Here is a 27,432-nt window from a genome sequence, read left to right on the forward strand (position 1 = left end):
TGCTCCGGTTTCCCCCACAGTCCAAAGACATGCAGGTTAGGTTAACTGGTGACTCTAAATTGAGCGTAGGTGTGAATGTGAGTGTGAATGGTTGTCTGTGTCTATGTGTCAGCCCTGTGATGACCTGGCGACTTGTCCAGGGTGTACCCCGCCTTTCGCCCGTAGTCAGCTGGGATAGGCTCCAGCTTGCCTGCGACCCTGTAGAACAGGATAAAGCGGCTAGAGATAATGAGACTTATCGGCCTATTCGGTTTTTAGCCGTGTTGAATTTAGTTCGTTTGGTCCACGGCAGGCATCGCTTATCCGCGCGATCTTCACGAGACTTTGAAACGTGAAGTGTCAGCCAGGTGTCAGTGCCGCCATTTTGAAAACTGTTTTCCAAACGAAACATTGCACAAAAACGAGTTTAAATGATTATTGCCAACTTTTTTCAAACTTTCCTGATTGCTATCAAAACAAACAAAACTTCCGGCTTGATTACGTCAGCATTCGAAAGAGGGCGTGCGCGTCTTTTGACAACGTCGGCAGATGTCGGTCGCTTTGATTTGCGCTGTACGTTTTACTTCCGTCCTACAATGTCTCGCACAGGTCTCAACGAATCTCGTTTACGGCCATCGCTTTGACATACGGACTGATATATTACACAACATATTTCAAATACTCATAACTTGCTATAGGGCGGCATGGTGGTGTAGTGGTTAGTGCTGTCGCCTCACAGCAAGAAGGTCCGGGTTCGAGCCCCGGGGCCGGCGAGGGCCTTTCTGTGCGGAGCTTGCATGTTCTCCCCGTGTCCGCATGGGTTTCCTCCGGGTGCTCCGGTTTCCCCCACAGTCCAAAGACATGCAGGTTAGGTTAACTGGTGACTCTAAATTGACCGTAGGTGTGAATGTGAGTGTGAATGGTTGTCTGTGTCTATGTGTCAGCCCTGTGATGACCTGGCGACTTGTCCAGGGTGTACCCCGCCTCTCGCCCGTAGTCAGCTGGGATAGGCTCCAGCTTGCCTGCGACCCTGTAGAACAGGATAAAGCGGCTAGAGATAATGAGATGAGATAACTTGCTATAGCAGCGACAAAATAGCGATCAAAAATGCATTCCGATATTTAATAAAGTGAGATAGAATTTTGATTTAAAAAAAAAAAAACTGCCTTCAGTTCTCCTTAAAAATCATAAAGCGCTTCTCTTACACAACTTTTTCATTTTTCACCTTGCTCTGTGCTGCTGCTGAATAAAACAGGCTTTACCGTCATGATGTCTCGGTAGCCTCGGATGCTCGAGACCTCCGTCTGTTCTTCCTCTCCCTCGTCCTCCTCGTTGGCTTCGTACCCTTCGTCAGGGCAGGCGTCTACCTCCATGTTGGCCATGTTGGTCATTAGGTCAATTAGCTGCTCGAGGGGAGGACTGAGCTCCCGTTCTTCGTTCTCCTTCAACCCATAGTCCAGCGCTTTGTAAATCATAATGCCCAGAGACTCGATCACCTACAACACACAAGCACACGTGCAGATGAACAGAATGGACAAAAGCGTGATACTAAACTGTGGCAAATCCTAAGCAACAGAGTGGATTTACAGTACAAGAACCAGATCGTGGGTTCAATAATCAGCGTGTGTGAAACCACAGGCACTGGAGCCAGATGTCCACTTCACTGCCCATCGGTGTGTGTTTATCTAGATACAAAGATGTCCTCTGTTATCATGTAGTCAGACCAGGACATTTGTTGTACTAACACAATTATCGGCGCTAAAGTGAGGCTACTTTTGGTGTAGAACTGGCGACACTAAACATTTGATAAAGCCCAAGCTGGCACACACACACACGGAGCAGAAAAGTGGTGTGGCATTCAATACCAAAGAGCAATCGGTTCCAGGTAATGAACTGGTGCTTTGAGGACAGGGCATGTAAGGTGAAGCCAAGTGAGGATCGTATCCAACTCGAAGGCATAAAAACAGCCCAAACTCCGGCCTGCTCAGTCAAGCTTTTCTGAAAACCTCAGCTATAAACAGCCACAACAGTTAAAACTGCTCCAGAGATTGGTGGAGAGTTTTTCCATATGAAAAGAGAGTGGAATACTACAACATTTTCATCGCCTAATCATTGGCCAACAAATTGCTCATGGTTTTTTTTTTTTTTTAAGGCTACAAACAAAATACCAACAAGCAATAGCGTTGAAATACCAAATCACATCACGATCAGCGGTCCAGCCCAAGCGTGTTATCACTTCTCATAAACAAAAGCCTGTGCAACTTTGTTATGAAAGGGTGTAGCCGAAAAGGAGGGGCGATTAGGGTGTAGGCCTACTGAACACAGTGTGAGAAACACATGCATGTGGGACACAGGTGCCTTGGAAAAAAAAAAAATGCTTCGTACACAATGTTGAAGTTAATCTCTGACAGAACGAAAATAAATACCCTGGCTGATTTAGCATTGCGTAATCTAATCCGCCGAATCCAACAGCTGAACTGGCTACCACAATGTCCGTCTATGTCCACGTTCTCGTTCTGCAAATTGATTTCTCATTATTGGACGACGTCCAGGGACTCGCAGAGCTGAAGACGACGAGTACAGCTCTCTAACGCTCAGAGCTCTTGGTTAGAGCAGCAGGCGATTACTCAACGAGGTTCACCGACAGCTGTGGTATAACTTAATGCAAGCTATTAAAGGAAAGCTCCACAGGAAAACACAAACACGTGTGTTGTAACATGTGTAATGATCTAAGAGCAATCCGTGAGATGAAGAGACAGCAGTATTAGCATGAAAGTTGGAGCTTCGAGAGTCGAGTTTCAGGGCCAGGCTAAAGGAGTAAAGCGCTGCCGCATCGTTGTCTTGAGATAGAGATGAAGCAAAGGCTAAAATCTCATTGATGCCAATATCAGGAGGTAAATCAAACGTGGGTAACGTTAGAAATTTTTAACCAAAGTCACCAACATGTCAGCAAAAAGCTAACTCGGACTTTCATGACAAAATAAATCACGGACCCCAATGAAGATCGCGTCGTAAAGAGGATTTTACTAACCGGAACGTCAAGGACGTAGCTGCTCGTCTGGCCTGCCATCAGAACAACCATGACGACCAAAGCATCAATCAGAACTGAAATGCGACAATGAGAGAGAGGACCAACCTCCACGACAAACTGTTTACAACAGGAAAATCAACAAAGAATTCGATTTTGTTCCCTGACGGAAGATCGACCCAAAACATCGATCAGAACTGAATTTGCATGATAAATGAAAGAGAAGATACGATTCTAGACAGAAGAAAATTTGTTAAAAGTTGACCTCATTAATAATTTGTTTGCAAAAATTGGACAATGACCAAGTTTAATATACAATGACTAGTTCTTTCAAACAAAATCAGAACTGAAATCCATTGAGAATTGAGGGAGATACAATTTAATTGAAAACAAAAGTTGTAAACAAATTGTTTACAAAAAAAATCAACTAATAAATGACGAAGTTTCGTTCCCTGACAGAACATCCACCCAAAACATCGATCAGAACTGAAATCGGGTCAGAACTGCGAGAGGAGATACAATTCTAATGAGAAGTCCCAAAATTTGTTTAGTCGACCTAAGGCCCCGGTCACACCGCCCGAACTTTGCTGGAGCGTTCCTGGAGCGGTGAAAAAAATTCATCACCGCTCGTAACCGTTCACCACCGTTTATTAAAAGTTGGCCCCCGTTAAAGCAACGCCGTATACGCTCAGCCACCGCTGATGTTTCTCGAGGGGCCCTCCTACCGCTCCGAAAGTTTTGAGCTGCACAAAATATTGCGAGCGGTGAGGAGGGGGCAATTTTCCGCCCCGGCAAAGTTCACCCCCGCTCCACCAACGCCCAGTCAAAGTTTGGCACCGCTAGACGCAAGTTCGTGGACGCTTGGGTCCGCTAGGCCAATGCAGAAATCTTGAACGCTGGACCACCGCTGCTTCGCCAGCGTTGCCCGGGCGGCGATTAAACGTTGCACAAACTTCGGTGGAGCGGTTCTAAGCGTTTTACGAGCGGACACGGGGTTGCTGGAACGGCGTCGGGCGTTGAAGCAGCTATCCATGGCGGCGATGAACTTTGGTTTGGCGTTGGTATAGAGGTGTCAGAGCGGGACCAGAATTTGGCTATAAATACGGGGAGAAATGGACCAGGAGCTCATTTGGAATCGAGCTGCCGTTGAGTTCAGACCTCATCTATATCGAATTTGCTCAAAGTTACAGTAAAACTGTATCACCATGGATGCTGAGAGACTTGCTATGATTGGTGCTAAACCAACTTTATACCCCCGCCGAGCCAAAGCCCGCATGCGCAGAACGCCGCTATATCAACGCTCGCGTCACCGCTAAACCAACGCTCGCTACCGCTAAACCAACACCGGCTTCAGCGGTGCACCGCAAAGCCAACGCCCGTGTTTTCGATTTTTTTCCCATTTTGTGCGCGGTGACGAGCGTTGTCGAAATTTGGCCCCCCCTCCCTACCGTTCAAGGAACGCTCCAGCAAAGTTCGGCCGGTGTGACCGGGGCCTAATTAGCAGTTCGCTAGCAAAAATTTGACAATACAATGACCAAGTTTTGTGCAGAAGGTCTAGTTCTTTCAAACGAAACAATCAGAACTGAAATCCATTGAGAACTGAGGGAGGAGATAGGATTTAACTGAAAATAAACAATCAACAAAGGACCAAGTTTTGTTCAGAACTGAAATCGGATGAGAAATGAGAGGAGATACAATTCTTACGAAAGGCCTGGAAAATTCGCTATTTTGGCCAAATTATGAACTCCTTATTAGCAAAAATTTGACAAAACAACCACCAAGTTTTGTGCGGAGGAGTGATGAGTTCTTTCAAACAGAATTGACGGAGGAGATGCGATTTAACTGAATTGTGGACGACGGACACTACGCCATGGCAACAGCTCATCTGCCTTACGGCTACATGCGCTAATAAGTAAAAAGGAGAAAAATTATACTCGGCGTAGATGAATTGGAGAACAAGATCCACAGATACTCCAAAAGAGGCTCGATTCCCCTCACGAGAGAAATAACGTGCTTCCGAAACCCCTGGTCTCCATTATTTCCGGTCATTACAGCAACTTCATCACTAGCCTATCACTTTTACTCCAGAAGTGTCGAAATAATTAACTCGAACCAATTTCCAACACGCATGACTGATCAAATGTTCAACTTCCTGATTCAACCTTCAAGTCATCTGCAATTCAGAGACTCCAGACCTAATCAGCTCCACATAACTGAATTAAAACCAACCAAGACGACACTGCTTAATGCTTAGCGTCAGGTCACGATATTTTTCAGGCATGACACAGAGTGAATTTCCTTCGTGTCGAAATGCCCAGCCCTAGTCTGGCATGCTGGAGAGTCAAGAGAGCAACCAAGTGAACCACAGACCATTGCTAAGAAAGAACACACTGTCTCAGAGAACACATAAAAACAACTGAGGGAAAACTTCTTTCTTCAATTATACAATTTCATTTCAGGACCTTGTGACTCCGAAGTAATGAGTGTAGAACAGAAAAAAAAATGAAAGATGAGAGGCTACGATTGACAGAGGACCATGACAAAATGGGATAAAAACTCGACTACTTCGCCATTAACAGAAATCCAAAGCAGTGACTTGTGTGATCTTTAGAAGGAATAGGATTATGGAGCAAGCTCTTTGCTCGTCAGTTTAATCTATCCCAATGTTTCAGTCACGTGATGGGAGCTAAAGTCAAGTTATGGTTTTTACAACAGTTCGTTCTGGTCCACTAATCTGATTGGTTGAGCAGTAGTCCAAGAGCGCTGATATTTAGTACAATTGCACTGGGAAGTTTCACCGTGTGCATCAATCCACTTGTCTGTGTTCACCACATAAATTTCCACTTCCTAGTTTGAACCTGTTACTATAGTAGTGTTCACTACATCAGTGCACATAGCAAACAATTAGGCATATGATTGGGGGGGGGAGAGATATCGCAATACAAATTTATGATTCTAATCGATATAAAAAATGAATCATGATTATCATAATCTTAGTTTTTCCTAGCTATAATTGCATTGCTTAAACAGCACAGGCTGCACAGTAATGCACAATAGCAGGAATGCATATTACTTCACCCTCGGCAAAAGTAACACAGCTCTAATGTTGCAAAACCAAACAGATCTAAAATGTGAAAGAGCTGTTGCTCGATTGCTTTGGATTTCTGTTAATGCAGAAATATTCTAGAGTTTTTAATCCCACATCAGTGGACATGGCAAATGATTAGGCATATGATTAGGAGGAAAGGGGAGGAAGAAAAAATTTGCTAATCAAAATTTGACAATTCTAAATCACTGATATAAAAAAAATGAATTACGGTCATCATAAGGTTGCATAATCTTCATTTTTCCTAGCTGTAATTGCGTTGTTTAAACAGCACAGGCTGCACAGTAACGCAGAATAGCAGGAATGCACATGACTTCACCCTAGGCAGAAGTAACACAGCTCTAATGTTGTGAAAGCACAAAAAAAAACAGATCTAAAATGTGAAAGAGCTGTTTGACTGTACAAATAGATTGAACAAGAAATTACAGCTCTCTTTTTACAGACTGTTGAAAGCTAAAGAAAAGAGAAGGAAAAATAGAGGTAGGACAAATGTTTAGAAAATTTTATAATGAAAAGGCCTATGTTAATTTTTAATTTTTTTTTTAATGAAATATTTTAGTTAATAGGCCATTATATTTTACTCCAACCTTTACAAATGTTGATAAATTATTGTTGGTTATAAAGTAAATCCAACAAAAGTTGTTGGGGTTTTTTCTTTTAACTTAACAAAAATAATATTCAAGTTGATAAAGAAAAGGAAAAGAAAATGTTATTAGGGTTTCGTTAAGGGCCGGCGCCTGGTGCAAAATCTGGCTATGATCAGCCTGGTGCTGGCTATTTTTCAAAGTTCCTCAACCAGCAATGCTAGTAGATTTCCTATTCTCCAACACCTTTTCTTTCCTACGGTTATCAGTGATTATTTTCACATTCTTTTACACTTTTTACTGTGTTTGTGCACTCGCCGAGGCTTTATGGGCTTGACCTTCAATCATGTCAGCTACAGTGTATGAAAGTTTGACGCTGATTGGCTGCTAGTCACGGCAACGTTGGGGCACCAGAAAGCTCACTTCTAATTCGCTCCAGTTCAAAATGAAAAGGCGACAGGACCAACCAATCTCGTCCAGACTCTTTCCAAGTTTGGCAAGAAAGGTGCCCAAACGAGTAGAGATCGGTGAACGGGAGATCCTCCTGTACTGAGATTGCCTAGCTAATGGCTCATGCCGGAAAATACAGATACCACTCACCTTGTAGTTCTGTTATAAACAAGTTAGCGCACTTCAGAGGGTGACTAATGCTGTGTTCACACTTATACCGGTACGAAAGTGGTATAACTGTATCGATACAAAGTATACCAGTACAGTTTAGTGCATCTGTCCACACTAGCGAGAAATGTTTGCGGTTTTCTTTCACGGTAGTTGAAATGCGCATGCACGAAATGTTTCCGTGGTTCCGAGAATATGGCGGACGAAACAGTGTGTGTGTGCTTTTTGTTGTCAATGTACAGTCTGTATTTCTGGTGGTCATTTATTCAGTCGACTCGTATAAAACGCGCAAGGCAGTTGAGAAAGAAACAAAGAAAACGAATCTCCCTTTCTCCCCCCTCCCTTCTCTTCCCCTCACTTTCTCTCCCTTTTCCCCCTCTTCCTCCCTCTTTCCCCCTCTCCCTTTCTCTGCTCCATGTAGCTCCACGGTTGTTTCGTTTTCGCATGCACATTATATTTGTATCGATACAGAACCGCTTCATCTGTCCACACTACAGCGAAGCGCTACAGTACCGATACGAAACCCATACATTTGTGGGTTTCATACCGATACAGTTATACCGCTACAGTACCGGTATAGTTGCTAGTGTGGACAGGTGTTGGGGTACGAAAGTAGTATCGTATTGGTACAAAATCCCTAGTGTGGACAGGGTATAAGAGCCAAAGGGGAACATAAAGGGGACTACACTGTACAGTCGTGTAAGCCATAGGCAAACAAACGAAGGTGCAGAAGGGTGAAATGTAAAATGTTACGCCACAGACACTGATGATAAACACCCATAAAACAGCAATAAAAATAGTCATTATCAGCAGTGAAAATGGGGCCAAGAATGCACCAGAGAGCATCTAAAAACTGAAAATTTTCCAGGGGAGGCCCCCTAGACCCCCCGCAGCAAGAGGAAGAGACCCTCTCCCGCACTCTTTCCCCACAGTGGGATAGATTAGGGATAAAATTAGCTCATGTTTTAAGTCATTCAAATTCTGTAAAGCTGCTTTGCGACAACGTCTATTGTTAAAAACGCTATACAAATAAACTTGACATTGCTCCACCCCTACTTCATTTCTTAAGAAAATCCCTGTGTTACATTTTTCGATCGTAAAATTTTTCAAAAACATTGTGAGAAAATCTAATTGTGGCCCCAACATCATGAATCAAATCGCTACACACCCACAAATGATATATTTTTCAGGAATATAACTTGACTTAAAATATGAAAGCTCGTCAGACGCAGATGAAAAGGAAGAAGGGAAGCCAATTTCACCAGAAGCTCGCTGAACATGCATATACAAATCAATGTCAGCTAGCTAACCAGCTAGCTAACGTGCTATAAAGGGGCAATTCCATGTAAATGTCAACCTCACCATGCAAAAATAAAGCAACATGTAATACATCAAAACCACTCCCAGAGATATCACCTAGGCCTGTATTTTACAGATGTGAATAAGTTGAACCAATTTGTAACCAACCTAATATGTCCCTGTCAGTCTTTCTTTCTTATAATGTAAACCCCAAGCTAAAATCAACTTTGATCATGTACAATTCTATATTATTCCCACAAGCCACAGAAATGTATGCTAAAATCCACAAAACAGCAAAACAATAGCCATCCTAAATATTATTTAAGAACTTTGATAGTTTTAGCTGATATTTAGAGAGTTTTTCAAAGGGTTATGGTGGTTAAATTGCTGATTTTCTAAACATATGCCATGTCCATTTCAGACGCGTCACATCCATAACGGAATTTCGTCGCATCCATAACGCTGACTTTTCCTTCCGAAACTCTGCATGAAATACAAAATATTTTAAACAAAGATTTTTTAATATTCACCTTGGACCCCTCTATCAAATGGATATCTCCATTTCGACATTAGGTTTACAATTTCACAGAGTTTGATAAAAATGTACAGTCACCCAAGAAAAGTGATACTTTTTCTGTCACATCCATAACGCATCTTTTATTGGCATTTTCTGGCATGCCCTAGATGTACTATGGGAATTGTTCTTGTTCTATCACTTCTCCAGTATGGTACAGCCTTAAAATATGCAACACCTGTTTAAATACTGGGAGACAATAAAACATGCACTGGGTCATTTGTTGCCATTTTGAGTTCAAGTGTCACGTCCATAACGCTGGAATTGCTCAAAGCGAGCCTGGCTTCATCAGGATCCATTTCTGCTAGCGGCGCAAAAATAAACAGAACACTTGGCTATACTGTGCCTGAAAATATCAGCAACTCAATATACATTTCTTGTTTATAGAACTATTGTATAAAAACAATATCACGCTCACAATAGTGAGGTTACTGTATGCTAAACATCAGCATGGCTGTCATCACCGACAGCGCTCAGCCTGTGGTTTCATACCGACACCCAATCACAGCTATGTTGATATTCCTCACTAATCCCATCCTTAGTTGTGTGATACTGCTTAATTTTCAAAGCTGAGAAGATTCCAGTGACGAGATAAATATTTTACATGAACTACAGGACATTTTCATATCAAAATAAAGCCTGTTCATCACCGATATTCCAGCCATGTGGTTAAATCCTAGAAATAATCCCGAGGCGGTCGTTCTCCTCTATTCAGAGACGCGCAACACAATGCAGACACACAGAAGGCCTCCCTGAGTTATGTTCACATGACATCATTGCTCAGAGTCAAACTCGGTTTCGTCCATCGCCTCCCTGCATCACACAGCCACTCGGACAGAACAATGTGCTTTTTTACATCACCTGACACCATTTCCAGTTAATCTTCAGCATTTTCCCAGTCATGGGAATGAATGACCACTTCAGATCCTAGCGCTAATATTTCACTAAAAATGCACTGCTTCAAAACAGTAACGGAGTGAAATGTTTGCTCTAATCTTTGTCAGGACAGCAAAATGGATTTGAAAAATTAAGCTATAATCTCCACTTCAAACATTTCGTTCTCTGACAAATCCACACTGAGTAATTCCAGAGTTCAAATCTCTCACACACACACTTTAGTGTACTATTCTACTATTGAGTTAGCATGAGTTAGCCTTTACACTGAGTCAGCTAAGAAATATTCACAACAGTCTGAGTGTATGGGATCTTCTAGACCATTCAGCCCATTTGAACAGAAACCTGGTGTGCTTAAAGTGGCCGGCTGACCCTTCCCAGAATCCAATTCTTCGTTTTTGTTTTTTTGAAAGCATGCGACCGCTACTTGCTAGCTCTGTGCAGCAAAACCTTTGAACACAATATACCTTATACAACCCCGATTCCAAAAAAGTTGGGACAAAGTACAAATTGTAAATAAAAACGGAATGCAATAATTTACAAATCTCAAAAACTGATATTGTATTCACAATAGAACATAGACAACATATCAAATGTCGAAAGTGAGACATTTTGAAATTTCATGCCAAATATTGGCTCATTTGAAATTTCATGACAGCAACACATCTCAAAAAAGTTGGGACAGGGGCAATAAGAGGCTGGAAAAGTTAAAGGTACAAAAAAGGAACAGCTGGAGGACCAAATTGCAACTCATTAGGTCAATTGGCAATAGGTCATTAACATGACTGGGTATAAAAAGAGCATCTTGGAGTGGCAGCGGCTCTCAGAAGTAAAGATGGGAAGAGGATCACCAATCCCCCTAATTCTGCGCCGACAAATAGTGGAGCAATATCAGAAAGGAGTTCGACAGTGTAAAATTGCCAAGAGTTTGAACATATCATCATCTACAGTGCATAATATCATCAAAAGATTCAGAGAATCTGGAAGAATCACTGTGCGTTTGGGTCAAGGCCAGAAAACCATACTGGGTACCCGTGATCTTCGGGCCCTTAGACGGCACTGCATCACATACAGGCATGCTTCTGTATTGGAAATCACAAAATGGGCTCAGGAATATTTCCAGAGAACATTATCTGTGAACACAATTCACCGTGCCATCCGCCGTTGCCAGCTAAAACTCTATAGTTCAAAGAAGAAGCCGTATCTAAACATGATCCAGAAGCGCAGACGTCTTCTCTGGGCCAAGGCTCATTTAAAATGGACTGTGGCAAAGTGGAAAACTGTTCTGTGGTCAGACGAATCAAAATTTGAAGTTCTTTATGGAAATCAGGGACGCCGTGTCATTCGGACTAAAGAGGAGAAGGACGACCCAAGCGCTCAGTTCAGAAGCCTGCATCTCTGATGGTATGGGGTTGCATTAGTGCGTGTGGCATGGGCAGCTTACACATCTGGAAAGACACCATCAATGCTGAAAGGTATATCCAGGTTCTAGAGCAACATATGCTCCCATCCAGACGACGTCTCTTTCAGGGAAGACCTTGCATTTTCCAACATGACAATGCCAAACCACAGACTGCATCAATTACAGCATCATGGCTGTGTAGAAGAAGGGTCTGGGTACTGAACTGGCCAGCCTGCAGTCCAGATCTTTCACCCATAGAAAACATTTGGCGCATCATAAAACGCAAGATACGACAAAAAAAAGACCTAAGACAGTTGAGCAACTAGAATCCTACAATAGACAAGAATGGGTTAACATTCCTATCCCTAAACTTGAGCAACTTGTCTCCTCAGTCCCCAGACGTTTACAGACTGTTGTAAAGAGAAAAGGGGATGTCTCACAGTGGTAAGCATGGCCTTGTCCCAACTTTTTTGAGATGTGTTGTTGTCATGAAATTTAAAATCACCTAATTTTTCTCTTTAAATGATACATTTTCTCAGTTTAAACATTTGGTATGTCATCTATTTTCCATTCTGAATAAAATATGGAATTTTGAAACTTCCACATCATTGCATTCCATTTTTATTTACAATTTGTACTTTGTCCCAACTTTTTGGGAATCGGGGTTGTATCTTTTCTTTCCTTCGTAGCTTCCCGCGAGATAACAGAAGACGGTTCTGGTCCATTACAAAGGAATTACCAGACGAAAACAGAATGGTCAAAAGAATTTAATTAAAATATCGATACTTGGACATAATATCTTCAATTTCGCATTATAATTTAAAATGCATGGCCTAGGATTTTGCCGAATTGCTGCAGACTGTTTCTGGCTAGCATATCGCTAGCATCAAAAATAAGGACTTGGAGCAGAGGATTCTGGCAAGGGTGAGCCAGCCCCTTTAAAGGAGTTTGTTGCAATAGTGGCTTTAGATCAGTTAATAACCAGACACAGTACTAATCACTGTTTTGGAAAGTTATTCATCAACGTTACCCAGCTATCTTGTTGCCCAGCTAAAAGTCTGCTATTGTACTGCATTTTGAATCCGAAATGTTGCATCAATGTTGGACTATCGTAGAATGCTACCAACAGCTACTCAGGCCTGTAACTAAGTGTGCGGTTAAAGGAGCTTTAAATGGACTGGCTCACCCTTCCCAGAATCTTTTGTGCCAAGTAAGAGTATCACCACCTTGAGTTTGCTCCAAACTGGAGAAGAAAGAAGAAAAAAAAAAAACCCAGCATCACTCCTCTACTTCAGCAGCTCTTGAGCACTTGGACACCATGTTGTGAATATAGCATGATCATATGACCATGTGACCGTGAGCTGGCCTAGTGGTTAGCGTGTCCGCCTCTAGATCGCGAGATCTACTCATACCAAAGACCATCATAATGGTACCTTCTGCCGTCTGGCAAGGCAATACAGATGTGAGTGGGGAGTCAAACTCTCACGGTTACCAGAGGACTAACCCCCACTGTAACCCTAGCTGTATAGACGAGAGGCCGAGGGCTATGGGCAGATTCTACCGTAACTGGATCCATTAATCACTTGCCCACAAAATAAGAAATTTTTCTTGTCCTTTTTTCAGGTGAGGTAATATTTTCAAGATTGAAAATATGGTATTTGGTCTTCTAAAACAGCACGTCATTTAAAAATACACCGAGTATATCAATAAAAGATTTTTAAAGAATAAAGTTCTATGACATATCTGACAGACATAACTCCCATTTTAAAAATCACTTTCATTATCCCTGTTGCTGTCGTCAGTGAATTTCTGTCAGATGACCTGACGATAGACTCGGCCATTATGGATCTTTGGTAGTTATCGTGTGGAAGCAGGCTTTATCATTTTTGGGTGTCAACAGATGATTAACAGCGAAAAAACTATTTCGTTCACGAGAGAAGCCCACAGTTATTTTTAAAAAATGCTATCATCAGTCTGTCAGTCAAATGCACCTGACGATAGCAAAATTCAAGCCCTCACCACGCACATGTTGACTGACGCAAAGAGGAAATTCTACTGCGCATGATTTTTGTGACAGCAGACATTTACTTCCGGGCAAGACTTGGAGTTCTGACAGCTAGATTTCATCAAATAAATCAAGGTAAGATTTTCAGTCAGCTATCCTGACGATAGAAACATTGAGAATATATTTGTGCATTCATATTTACATTTTTCTGGAGGAAAACTATCGTAAGTTGAGATAAATCAGAGCCACTTGCGACCCTTTCAGCCGACAGGCCGTTTCAATGTGTTATTTCCCCGCGAAAGTGACACAGTCGTGTCTATCGTCACTGTTCTGACAATTATTGTTGATATTTCAATTTTGAAAATAAATTTTATCTTTATTTCAATATTTTATTATTTGGTTCTAGTGATGAGGTATTTAATATTACTAAATTTGTCATATTAATCATGTAAGAAACAGTTTTGTTGCTATTGTCATCTAGAGTGTCTGTCAGAATATGATGGTAGACGTTAGTTTGTCTGTCAGGTTTTGATGATAGAAACCGATGTGTTTCTATTGTCATTTAGCATGTCTGTCATGTCAGGCTTTTATTAATTAGTTACCAGGACTACTGTCCTAAAATTTACTGTGAATGTCCAAGACCCCAAATGCTACTAGAAAAACTTAATAGAATGATCAAAATAATCAATTCAGCAATTTAAGGAGATGGGACTTAACTGGCCTCTGTTATGGTAGAATCTGCCTATGGAAACTGAGATCGGCGCCACCCATTTTAAATTCTTTTTTTTTTTAAAGATATTTTTTGGGCTTTTTTCACCTTTATTGGATAGGACAGTGTAGAGACAGGAAATGAGTGGGAGAGAGAGACGGGGAGGGATCGGGAAATGACCTCGGGTCGGAATCGAACCCGGGTCCCCGGATTTATGGTATGGCGCCTTATCCACCTGAGCCACGACGCCCCCACCATTTTAAATTCTTTTGGCTGATCCATTCGGTTTTCATATGGTTATTCCGTTGTAACGGACCCGAACTGTCTTTAGCCGTCTCACATGCAACCGCAAAGGAAAGAAAAAAAAAAACAAAGCATATTTTGTTCAAAGCTCGAACTTATGACACGTAGATGAAGTTCGAGATGGGTTTCGAAGGGATCACGAACAGCGAATTTTGTTGCACTAGCAGGTAGCAATCACATGCTACAACTAATTGGACTGTGGGAAGGATGAGCCAGCCCCTTTAAGCTCCATTATCAAGATTAACATTTTTAGCTACATACTAGGCCATTCAACTGCTTGAAAGGTAAATTATGACACTGTCAACATGCGAAACTCATCTCATCTCATTATCTGTAGCTGCTTTATCCTTCTACAGGGTCGCAGGCAAGCTGGAGCCTATCCCAGCTGACTACAGGCAAAAGGCGGGGTACTGTACACCCTGGACAAGTCGCCAGGTCTCTCACAGGGCTGACACATAGACACAGACAACCATTCACACCTGCGGTCAATTTAGAGTCACCAGTTAACCTAACCTGCATGTCTTCGGACTGTGGGGGAAACCGGAGCACCCGGAGGAAACCCACGCGGACACGGAGAGAACATGCAAACTCCGCATAGAAAGGCCCTCGCCGGCCACGGGGCTCGAACCCGGACCTTCTTGCTGTGAGGCGACAGCGCTAACCACTACACCACCGTGCCGCCCCACACGCGAAACTATTCGACAAAAAAATAAACAGCGGACCTTTTTGAAAATGCTAGAATAAACACCGTGTACGAGAAGGAAATGTTGCCTTGGCTAACATCTAAAAGTTCATAAACGGGGGCATTGCTAGTGCAGTTACAGTGAGAAAGGAGGAGAGATTTTGATAGCGTGGCACAGACCCACACTTGACTGAACTCCTTGGATGGTATTATGTAACAGTGGAGTGGATGTTTGATCCCCTCAAGGATGGCTCACTCTGCCAAGTACAACAGAAACGGTCCGGACAAATTCTCAGCCAAGCTTTTTATTCAACTCCACAGGACCCTTCAGTCCTTACGCAACACCAATGATAAGAAATCTGCTCTCTGGTGTAACAAATCTCTCTTTAGATCTCACTTTGAGGTGACCAAACCGGACTGAAAAGCTGTTCATCCCTTGCTTTAAGTTTTGATCTGAACCAACAGCACACCCCAGTTTCAATTTAACACCACCACAAAAGTCTAAACGTGGGTCTGCACATTAAGATGAAAACTCGGGGATGGATGCAGAAGAGCCAGAGCTCAAAACGCTCAATCAAACTGACTACATCCTCTCAGAGGGGGAGGTGAGGGCGGGCTTCCGAAACCTAAACCTATTCATCACACTCCACTGACACTGGCCCTGAAAATCCTCTGGGAAAGAATGTGATGGCTTTATGAGATTGACTCCTGGCCAAATCTCCACAACCCACTCAATTTAAATGCTCCTTAGGTCTGTAACGAGGCTCGAGTGGTCCACGTATGCCAAATAAGGGGCTTTGATGAAAGAAAAATGTGGTGTGACAACGACAGCAGGAAGTCCACCACTTGAATTATTGTTTTTGAAAGGATTTGAGGAAATAATGTCGATGGGGAAACTTTTGGTGCATTCCATCAAGACTCAATGATGAACTGATACCCTTCTTTAAGAAAAAAAACAAAAAAACCAGCTTGATCCAGCTTGGTCTGCTCAGATACCAAAAAACAGGTCAAGTTTGTGTACCATCCGTATCAGCTGGTAGATGAGGTAATTTCCAGCTTCCTTATGACTCGTCTAAATTCAGAACTTGTCTAACTGCAATGTTGTATTGGTCACAGTAATTCAGAACCCATCTATCAGCACCTACCAACTGGGATAGAGGGTCTTCCAAAGCTAGCAGCACAGCTTGCGTTTTGGCCGCTGGTACACCTGGTCAGTCCAAGCTGGATTTTTCAGCAGGTCACGATTGAGAGACAAATTATACCAGGAAGCAATTGCTCCCTTCGAGATCCTACACTGGAACTTTTGTTCACATAAAACAATAGAGATCTTGCAGTCACGTGACCGGAAAGTACACAACCGCCATCGTGTCGGTCAAAAACACAGCTGAATACTGCTGCACTCGTGTACAGAATGGATCAATTTCAACCGACGGACTACACGGCTCATTTTTCTAATGAACAGATAACTAGATATATGTCTAAAATAAACGATCTACAGATTTGTGACCCTTATGGCTTACCGGACGGAGTTTTCACGAACGGATTTTGAACTGCCAGCGGAATACCCGGACGTGTATGATTACCTCATCAACTTTCTCTCACTGTTCAGTGGTGAAGCACTGCGTGCTTATAAATCTCTGGACAGTTTTCTTTACAGAAATTCAGGATTTGTCAGTGACTCAGATGTGGCATCTTGTAAACAAGAAAATCCTCATTGGATGGGTAAGTCACTTAAGTATTGAGTATAGCACTGACCAGCCGATTATAGAATAAGGTAATTCCAAATCGTCCGTGTTGTTTACATGGATCTGGCGTTGGAGAGATAGAGGCTTGGCAGTGGAGGTTTGAGTAGCTGTTTTCTGAGCTTAGTCAACAGGCCGGCTCTGCAGCCTCGCTTTTGCTTCGGCTCCCGGCGCCGCCTCCTTCGCTTTGCTTCTGATAATCCACGGAGACCCCGCTGGTCTCGCAATCTGGTCTCGTCCGGAATTTTTTTTTTTTTCGTCCGGAATGTTGTGCATGCGATGGAAATCGCTACAAACCGTCATTTTCTGCTGGAAACCAATGTCCAGTAAGTCCATATGGTTGTAGTGGATAATGAAGTCCGGTACAGACGAACAACACGCAAAAATACACACAAAAAATATAAAAACCGTGCACAGGTAGGGAGAGCTTGTAGCCGCAGCCGTTGTAGTAGAATTGTATATTTTAGGGTTTTCCAGAAGAAAAGGTAGAAGTAAAAGCAGAAGTAGAACCAGAAGTAGAAGGCGGAATATGGCGTTTGACCGACACGATGGCATCTGTCACAATCTGGATCAGCTGTGACGTCACATGCAAGATCTCTATTGCTGTGTTCACACTTATACCGGAACGAAAGTGGTATAACTGTATCAATACAAAGTATACCTGTACAGTTTAGTGCATCTGTCCACACTAGCAAAAAATGTTTGCGGTTTTCTTTTCACGGTAGTTGAAATGCGCGTGCGCGAAATGTTTCCGTGGTTACCAAGTACCTTCCTTCCGAGAATATGGCGGATTAAACAACGTGTGCGCGCTTTTTGTTGTCAATGTACAGTCTGTATTTCTGGTGGTCATTTGTTCAGTCGACTCGTATAAAACGCGCGAGGCAGTTGAGAAAGAAACAAAGAAAACAAATCTCCCTTTCTCCCACCTCACTTTCTCTTCCCCTCACTTTCTCTCCCTTTTCCCCTCTTCCTCCCTCCTTCCCCTTTCTTTGCTCCATGTAGCTCCACGGTCGTTTCATTTTCGCATGCGCATTATATTTGTATCGATACAGAGCCACTTCATCTGTCCACATTACAGCGAAGCGCTACAGTACCGATACTGTACCGGTACGAAACCCATACATTTGTGGGTTTCGTACCGATACAGTTATACCGCTACAGTACCGGTATAGTTGCTAGTGTGGACAGGTGTTGGGGTACGAAAGTAGTTTCATATCAGTACAAAATCCCTAGTGTGGACAGGGTATAAAACTAATATTGTTAATAGGCTGGTGTGATATTAAGATTTACCTTTTAACAAAAAAAAAAATAAAAAATTGCTCAGAATCAACAGCCTAAAAACGACAAGAAAACCACCACAATTTCCACCATTTCAGGTTTAAGGAGATTACCAGTAGGGGTAATAATCGGCACTTTCAAACCTGAACTTTTTCATAGTTCTTAAAACTGTTGGCGGAAGACGTTCCCCCTTCTTGTGTCCAAACTGCAGAAACTGAGTAGCCTGGCAAGCCAGACTAAATGTGACTATTTAGTCTGGCCTCGCTCGTAGACATTTCCGAAGGGTGGGGGTGGAACAAACCGCTGTCTTTCAAACTGTCTGTGCGTACAGGCCAACACTCTGACCAATCAGCGCAACAGTGACTGTGACGTAGTCAGAGCGACAGAAAGCAGTGGGGGAGGCCTTGAAATAAATAATTTTTCAAAATGCGTATTAATTAATAAACAGGTTCTAGATATTAAGAAGTTTGGAGATAATGACCACAAGTTTGGAGTCTGGACCACATACTTAACATACACTCATTTTTTTCAAGTGTTTTTCAAGGGTTTGCTTAAACTGTTTTTGAGAGTTTTTATTTAGTTGTGTTTGGTGAAATAATTTCCCTTAAATTTAAAATAACGGGAAAATAAGAAACAATCAAAAAGTAATGTTTCAAAGCTGTTTATTAATTCTTTGTACTGCACAAACTAGCCCCATCCTTTTGGCTACGAGCGGAGCCAGCTGGTAGATCAGACTTTTGCCATAGCAGGTCGGCAAAACAGCGAAAACGTCCTTCTTGAAAAGGAATGAGCGGAGAGCCTCTTCCTGCTCATGTTTCAACGAAAACTCCAAGTCTAATTCTTCTAAAACTGATTCCAAAGCGGAGTCAAACGCGCGCTGTTCACTAGCCGTAGCCATCTTTCCTGTTGTGCTTTCTCCAGCGTCGCGCAGCCTTGTCGTCACTCCTGCAAAAGCCCGCCCAAAGAATCCAAACAAAAACCTTGCGTTGTGATTGGCGGGCACGATTTGATGCCCGGGGTGTTTTTGTTTATATGGTGCGAGGCTAGACCCACTCGCAGGCAAAAAATATTTTTGGCCGCTAGGCGGGTGGGTCTAGTTTACTAGGCTAGAAACTGAGAACAATCGTAGTTAATAGAACACCATTTTGAGGAACATTTTTAGCTCCTACTTCAGGGTAGAAACGCCCCCAGCTAAGAGGAACCATGAGTGATGTACGTTTTCAGGCGCGTAGCACCGAGTTGACTAGAACCCATGTATGATGAGATTGAATGGAATGACTTTTATTCTATCCACATTCACTGGATTTTGAGAAAATGGAGCATTTTTATTTTTTGCAAATACGATAAATAAAAACTTTATACAAAACGTCTGAAAAAATTATTTCCGCTGAGAATGTAAACAAACCGGCAAAATGATCGGAGCAATTTGTGGAAAACGCTATAATAATTAAAAAATAATAATAAAAGCTATGTGCTTACCATCAAATACTTTTATTCCATATTTTCTTGCTTTCTGGGGGTTTTGTTTTCAAGTAGTGTTTTTATTTCATCCGCAGTTGATTCAGCAACACACGCTGCCATTTTGGTTTTTTCTACTCATGGTATATACGCTGATAGCCTAGTAGTAGAGTAGCCAACTAGAGTGTGCGATTGCTCATATCCAGTGAATGTGGATAGAATAAAACACCTAGTCAAAATGATTCCAGCTTCATATGCTGATTGGCTCGTTTTCCATTTTGTTGGAGAGTAAAAGACAGCTCTTTGGCCAATGTGAGATGGAAAAAAACTCAAAGATTGGCAGGTCTGGTAGTAGAATATAATTAAAGCCTTTGAATATCGTAGCAGTGTACGGTATGATTGTGTATAGTCGGTTAAATCGTTAGATCGCACAAGCCTACTTGCTCATACCATTTTATAAAAAGCAGTCTAATCATTAAGCTCTGGGTTGTGTTCAGAGGGGCGTCTGTCCCCTTAAGGTATTAATAGCATAGCTGACCCTTGACCTCTGAACCAAAAGGCTGTTCATGAATTGGAAATTATAATGTCCTGGGTTCATATGGGCTGAAGAAAGGGAACTAAACTGCAAATCAGGCTCAGTGACGGGTGAAGGGTTCAGGCTTGGCCTTCACACGCCACTACCTCACACCACAGCCACTGACATGCTGTCTCTCAGCTCAACGTCCATCTGACTGCAATCACACACCAAAACCTCAACGCAAACCCAGTATTAAAGCTCGTGTTTGCTTCCAAGTCAGCACCTAGATTAGCTTCCTTGGAACTCCCAAGGTTTAATTAAGAGCCACCTTTTATTGTAGTGCATTTTCTTGTGGTCAGAAGCACAATGCACTCGCTGTGCTTAAATCGGTACCAAGAGAACGCTGTGCGTATGTTCAATTCACACGATCTGCATCACACAAGTGTATGTGGCCCAGCATTATCTACATCTTTAATCACAAACACATACACGCTAAGAAGGCATTTCAGATGTGGGGTGAAAGAACAAGGCTTTGTGCAGTTTTAGAGCAAGCTTCCGAGAATTAAATGACAAGGCACCGTGCCAACCTCTGAGCAAACATGGTGAACGTTTTAACCGTAGTCTTGCAAGCGAGACTTTTTTCCATTACTAGCGAGTCTGGTAACTCATTGTCAAAAACCGCCTACTTTTACAAAGTGAAGGTAAAAGGTTGCTACAACAAAAACACGTTATCCAAATGCAAACAACCAGTAAACAGTGTAGTTTACTATATTTATAGAACATCTAGAAAAAGGTTCCGATAGTCAGACAGCTAAGCATACAATATACATTAGATCATTACACAGACCACTGCATTTCATTCATGCATATTAAATAACTGCTGGATCGTGATCAGGGTGGAGTACGTTCTGGAGTCTATTCTGGGAACACACCACGGATGGGAAACCAGTCTAGCACAGGGCACTGATGCCCCTTTTCCAACAAAGCAGTTCCAGGGCTGGTTCGGGGCCAGTGCTTAGTTTGGAACCGGGTTTTCTGTTTCCACTGACAAAGAACTGGCTCTGGGGCCAGAAAAACAGGTTCCAGGCTAGCACCAACTCTCTGCTGGGCCAGAGGAAAGAACCGCTTACGTCAGCGGGGGGGCGGAGTTGTTAAGACCAACAACAATAACAAGACCGCGAAAGATCGCCATTTTTAAGCGACGAGAAGCAGCAGCTGTACAAACGCGAAGTCATCCATTATTATTATTGTTGTTGCTGCTGCTTCTTCCGTGTTGTTTTTGCTTCGATATTCGCGCCAAGGTTTATGCAAACGTAGTGACGTAACTGACGTATACACTGACGTGGCTTCCCTTAGCACCAAGAGCTATGGAAAAGCAAACTGGTTCTCAGCTGGCTCGCAAGTTGAATGAGTTGTGTACCAGCACTGGCCCCGAACCAGCCCTGGAACTGATTTGGTGGAAAAGGGGTATATGTGAACATACATTTCCACATACAAGCAATTTAACAAAGACAGTCCATCTACTAGCATGTTTTTGGGAGGTGGGAGGAAATCAGAAAACTCAGATTTACCAAATTCACTCATGCACAATAAAGGCAAAAGTATGTGGATACCAGTGGCGAACTGTTACTATTAGAACTGGGACTTGAGCTCAGCCAAAACTTAGCCAGACACTAAGTCTGAGTGAGAATACACTGTAGTGAGAATGTATGGAATGTATGAAAGAAGAGTCTGCAGACAGAAATCATTCACTACGTTCAGACTGCAACCTGAAACGACCCATATCCGATTTGTTGTGAAATGCGATTTTTTTGTTAGGCCGTTCACATTACCAATTATATGAGACTTGTATGCGATCTCCAATATGAACGGAAAACGACCCAAAAGTGTCCCGCATGCGCAAATTGACACGTAATAAGCACATCTACGTAATACGTAAACAAAAAAAAAGCGCACTCTTCAAGTTTGCAGAGTTGTCGTCCGCCATTATTGTTGTTTTCCACCAAAGAGGTGGGATTAGCCAACGCAGAATAGTGACGTTTGTCTCTTGTTGATGACGTGTAGGTCGCATGAATGCGACCTGTCCGGTCAGACTGCAGTCGCATGTCAAAATAACGGATATGCATCAGAATTAGGACCACATATCCAAGCGGCCTGGGTCGCATGTGAAAAAAATCGGATCTGTGTCGTTCAGATTGTCAATAACAAATCGGATACAGGTCGCATATGGGCAAAAAAATCGGATATGGGTCGTTTCAGGGTGCAGTCTGAACGTAGTCTTAGTTTCTCAGTCGTTAGCCTGTGCTACTTGCTCTCGATAGCACTGGCTTGACTGCTTTATTAGCATTTGCTAACACTACTGATGAACGCTACACCGGCTGGAAGGTGACTGCACTGCTGCGCTGATGGTGCTGACTCACGTTTAAGCTTGCGTTGGCCTTCGAGAAAGCCTGTGGTCATACGTTTTTGGTCCCACCCACACCATAAATCAAAATCTGATTAATTAACCAATCTGTCACTTCCTACATAAACATACACTGCCATGACCTTCTGTCCCGGCAATGAAGTCCTAACCAATGAGTGAGCAGCTCTAAACTCTTTTCAGCCTAGAGACAACAAACAAAAAAATCTCATTGGATAACTTGATTTTAACGTTTTCAGGACAGTAACTCTTTCATTTCTGAAGCAAATTTGATAGAAAATGAGGCTAAATTAGAAGAGAATAATTATAATGAGGTTATGAAAGAAATTAAATATAACATTTGAAATGCTGATATGTTTGGGCCTTCTCTGAAGGCCTAGAAGGTTCCCCTCTGGTGGACACCTGAACTTCACACCCATATATGGTTCTTCACTGAACTGTTGCCACAAATTTGGAGTTTCCTGCACAGAACCCTGACCTCAACCTCACTGAACACATTCGGGATGAACTGGAACACCAACTGCACCCCAGGCCTCCTTACCCAACATCAGTACCTAATCTTACCAATTCTCTTCTGGTTTAATGAACACAAATCCCCACAGCTACGCCCCAAAACCTAGTGGAAAGCCTTCCCAAAAGAGCAGAGATCATTAGAACAGCAAAAGGGGACTAAATCTGGAATGGGATGTTCAGGTGACGATCAGGTGTCCACAAACTGTTGGTCATAGTGTGTATCAGCATTGCTTTGAGTTCTGTCAATCCTTGAACTTGAAACTCCTGAAAACCTGATTGCCTTTGTCTGAGCACCATAGCAATGGAGTCTTGGAGTTTTATTCACTTGACGCTGCCAGATGGACACTGTTCTCAGATCAGTTGAGTCTCTTCTCTCCAGAGAGTAATGGTTGGCATTATTGTGCGCCAGCAAGGTCTCAGATCAGCAGGACACTGCCTATTACATAAGAGCTGTCTAACAGAACAAAAAGTCCAGAGCATTCACACATTTTGGCTTTTGAGTTTGTTCGGACTGAAAGCTATTGAGGTGAAGCCAACAATCCAGTGTGACTGGCCATTCATTTATTTGTAAGATGCTTGGGTTCCAGCTGAGTTAACAGAGAAAGTGGGTCAGGTCTTTACATGGTGAACACAGTCTTACCAAAACACGAGGTGGTACCAGGAAAAGATGAATCACACCAACCCTGCATTCCGGCCCTACTTTCAACACTCCCTCTCATAACTTAGAAATGAGAAACTGTGTGGTAGATACAGGTGGATACTTGCCACACAAGAAGAAAAGGGTATATCTGGAGCAGACATGCCCTTGGCAAGAAGGCCATTCCTTGGTAATTTATGCAGTAAATTTCCTTTGACTTACCGGTATGTACTGCTCCAGATCAGCTTCCTCACCATGTATTGTAGCTTGCCTTTTTTTTTTTTTTGGCTGAGTTAAGTAACAAAGTTTGGTTGGAGAGCATGGGATAGCTGAAGGTGCCAAACTAAACGTTAACGTAGTCCAAGTGTAGACAAAAGCGCTATTTGGATGGGGTTAAATTCACATGGGGTCATTTCCTATTTTACAGGTTCTCCTCTGCGATATTACTTCCGATATCTGGGTCGGCCATGTCGGCGTTTTCCTCGGTCCTCCTCTGAGAAAATTAGAAGCTGAATTCCTTACCATTTTCACCAAACTCCGCAATCGACTGACCATTTATGTCTGGATACACATCCATGATTTTCTACGCAGGTGTCACCTCACGTTGGGGGGAAAAAAGGTTGGAAAAGATGTTTGACTGTTGCTACTTGCCATGTTTAGTCTCATCGCACACATCAGTAACGCGCCCCCAGATATTAAACACTTCCCGTGTCACAAAAAATTAACGCTTCGGATACTTGTATCATAGCTGGACCACCACCTTGAGTTTGCCCCAAACTGAAAAAAACCCAGCATGACTTCTCTACTCCAGCAGCTCTTGAGCACTTGGACACCATTTTGTGAATATAACATGATCGTATGACCACGTGACCGTGAGTTGGCCTAGTGGTTAGCATGTCCGTCTCTCGATCACAAGATCTACTCGTACCAAAGACCATCATAAAAATGGTATCTACTGCCATCTGGCAAGATATGCAAGTGGGGAGTCAAACTCTCATGGTTACCAGAGGACTAGCCCCCACTGTAACCCTAGCTGTATAGACGAGAGGCCGAGGGCTATGGAAACGGAGATCGGCGCCACCCGATTGCATGGCGCAGGAAGGACTTTAGATATGACTAAACATCTGGTTCAGTGCATTGAAAATACAACCCATTTCCTGTGAGCATTTTATACGGAGAGTTTTATCACTAAAAACATATTCCAGTCATCCCCCTGATAAATTAATCCAATCTGAAAAGAACTAACGTTTGAGAAACTTGAGAAAGCTTTGGTGGATTTCTTGTCAGGAGAGATCACTTGCTTAAAGCGTGATGTTTAACTCTGTGCCATCACATGAGCCAAGACGGAGAAAGGAGACAGTGTGTCGAAGAGAATTAGCAAAGGAGCAAGAGAGCATCACTGTACACATACCGGCCTGGGTGAGGAGAAGGATGACTTGGCGTAAAGCTGTAATCATACACGGTTTTCAAAGACATCAGTCAGAGCAAACATTTAGCTGTCACTTATTCTTACGTCTGACTGTTTTTGGCAAATGTTTACTAACTCCGAGTTCTCGCATGCCCATGCATGCTGATATGGCAGAACGCTTGCTTGAGCACTGAATGAATGCAGCAAAGAGACAAACGATGATTGAGTGCTTGTTTACTGTTGGAGCAGTTAGCAAACAGCGCCACGTGATCAAACATTCTATCTTCCTATGTGCCAAGTCAGTGGGTGATAGCACACTAAAGATATCCATACATCTTACTTCTTGGTTTGCTTTTTTTCCTCCCTTGAAAGAGGGCCCACATGCACTGCGAGTTAGTGCACGAGTGTTGCTTTGTCCCATCTGTTCTTTCTGGACGCTTCCCAAATCTCTCACATTTGATTTAGCCAACACAGCTTACATTTGCTGACTGGGCCATACATTTTTCAATCAGATATCAGACACAGATATCAGGGCGGGAAAAATCTAATTCATTAGCTAGCCCATCAGGCAGGTTCAGTCAGTGCGTTTACATGCACATCCAAATCGAGCTACTGTCGGTAATCGAGCTAAGGGTCCCAGCAGGGGTGCCAGAGAAATCCAATCCTACATGCACACAAGGAAATCAAGCTATTGTGTGAGGTACATTGTGCACCCGAGCCACAGGTGGCGCTACACGCCCCATCGTGTTGGTACACTTCCGGTTGTCATCATGAAGAAGAGCTATTCAAGAGTGTAAACAAAGTTATCAGTTCCGTGTTCTCCTCCCGTCCATGAATTTTAATATATTCAACTCCTTAAGCTGAATGAGCATGAACTCTGTCTCCTCATTGCTCCAGAAGTGCACGTTTCTGCTCGTCATTTTCTCTTCTTCGTTTGTTCCTCCTGACCTCTTCTGCTGCTCGCTACTACTGTTGTCATGCCGACCGAGGCTGTCGTGTTTCCCGCTTGTGGTCTCGTCACTCCCGGAAGGGGCAGTGCTGAAGTAAGTAGCTCGACTACGTAGCTCGATAGGGTTTACATGCACTAAGTAGGTCGGCAAAAATCGCATAATCTAGGTCGTGTAGCTCGATTACGAGAAATCAAGTTCGGTTCAATTTCAGCCTAGCTAAGGTGTTTCCATGGCATTTAGAACTTCGATTTCAGTCGAGCAACGGCAGAAATTCGATTTTCTCTATGTGCATGTAAATGCACTCAGTGTGCTTGAAGTCCAATTAACCTAAAGCTAGGCTAAAACGCAGCAAGCTAACATCATTTACCTCAGAAGTATGCATGTGCAGTAACACAGATTTCGATCAAAGGCAGAATTTTGGCTATGACCAAAAAAAAAACAAAAAAAAACAAGCATTTTAAAAGTCAAATTATTTGTTGATTAATTCACATCAGGTGGCATGATGGTGTAGTAGCCTGACAGAGAAAATTCTGGAAAATTCACAGAGGGAAAAAAAAAACGCAGAATTTCCGAGTTAGTCATAAATTTAAGAGGAAAACCTTGGATATTCTCCGACACAGCGAAGTCATAAATTTACAATAAAAGTCACAAGTTTGCATGGTGGTGTAGTAGTTAGCACTATCACCTCACAGCAAGAAGGTTCTAGGTTCGAGCCCCGTGGCCGGCGAGGGCCTTTCTGTATGGAGTTTGCATGTTCTCCCCGTGTCTGCGTGGGTTTCCTCCGGGTGCTCCGGTTTCCCCCACAGTCCAAAGACATGCAGGTTAGGTTAACTGGTGACTCTAAATTGACCGTAGGTGTGAATGCGAGTGTGAATGGTTGTTTGTCTCCTGGTGACTTGTCCAGGGTGTACCCCACCTCTCGCCCATAGTCAGCTGGGATAGGCTCCAGCTTGCCCGCGACCCTGCACAGGATAAGCGGTTACGGATAATGGATGGATTCACATAAATTATCGCTTAATCAGCTTCCATGTTGACTATGAATTAGAACAAATATAATTTGCCAATGCCAAGTTCACACAAACTCTGTGTGAAATGACGAACCTTTTTCCACGTTCGGTCTGATGACTCGGTTCTGCTTCATGGGATCTAAGCAAGAAGTGTATACGTTGCAACCTGGCTTATTTTTGTTTGTTTTACTTCGTGTTGGACCTGAAAACAGCTTTGCGCATGGTACTATGAGGCAACCATTTCACTATCGTACCCAAAAATAAAGATCTATGAGATCCTAGATTACAACATGTTTCTGTTGCTGGTTAAAGAGATA

The 27,432-nt window shown here is 42.8% G+C and overlaps 1 protein-coding gene across 2 annotated transcripts in view; it reads right to left on the reverse strand.

Annotated features, from left to right (window-relative positions):
- The window catches only part of spire1a (spire-type actin nucleation factor 1a), a 120,332-nt gene that overhangs the window by 82,952 nt on the left and 9,948 nt on the right, over positions 1–27,432 (reverse strand). For both annotated transcript variants that reach the window (XM_060904750.1, XM_060904751.1), the window contains exon 3: positions 1,242–1,475. In XM_060904750.1, the coding sequence (XP_060760733.1) occupies positions 1,242–1,475 (234 nt within the window). The remainder of the gene's footprint in view (positions 1–1,241; positions 1,476–27,432) is intronic.

This window comes from Neoarius graeffei, chromosome 22 (genome assembly GCF_027579695.1).
Source record: "Neoarius graeffei isolate fNeoGra1 chromosome 22, fNeoGra1.pri, whole genome shotgun sequence".
NCBI lineage: Eukaryota > Metazoa > Chordata > Actinopteri > Siluriformes > Ariidae > Neoarius > Neoarius graeffei.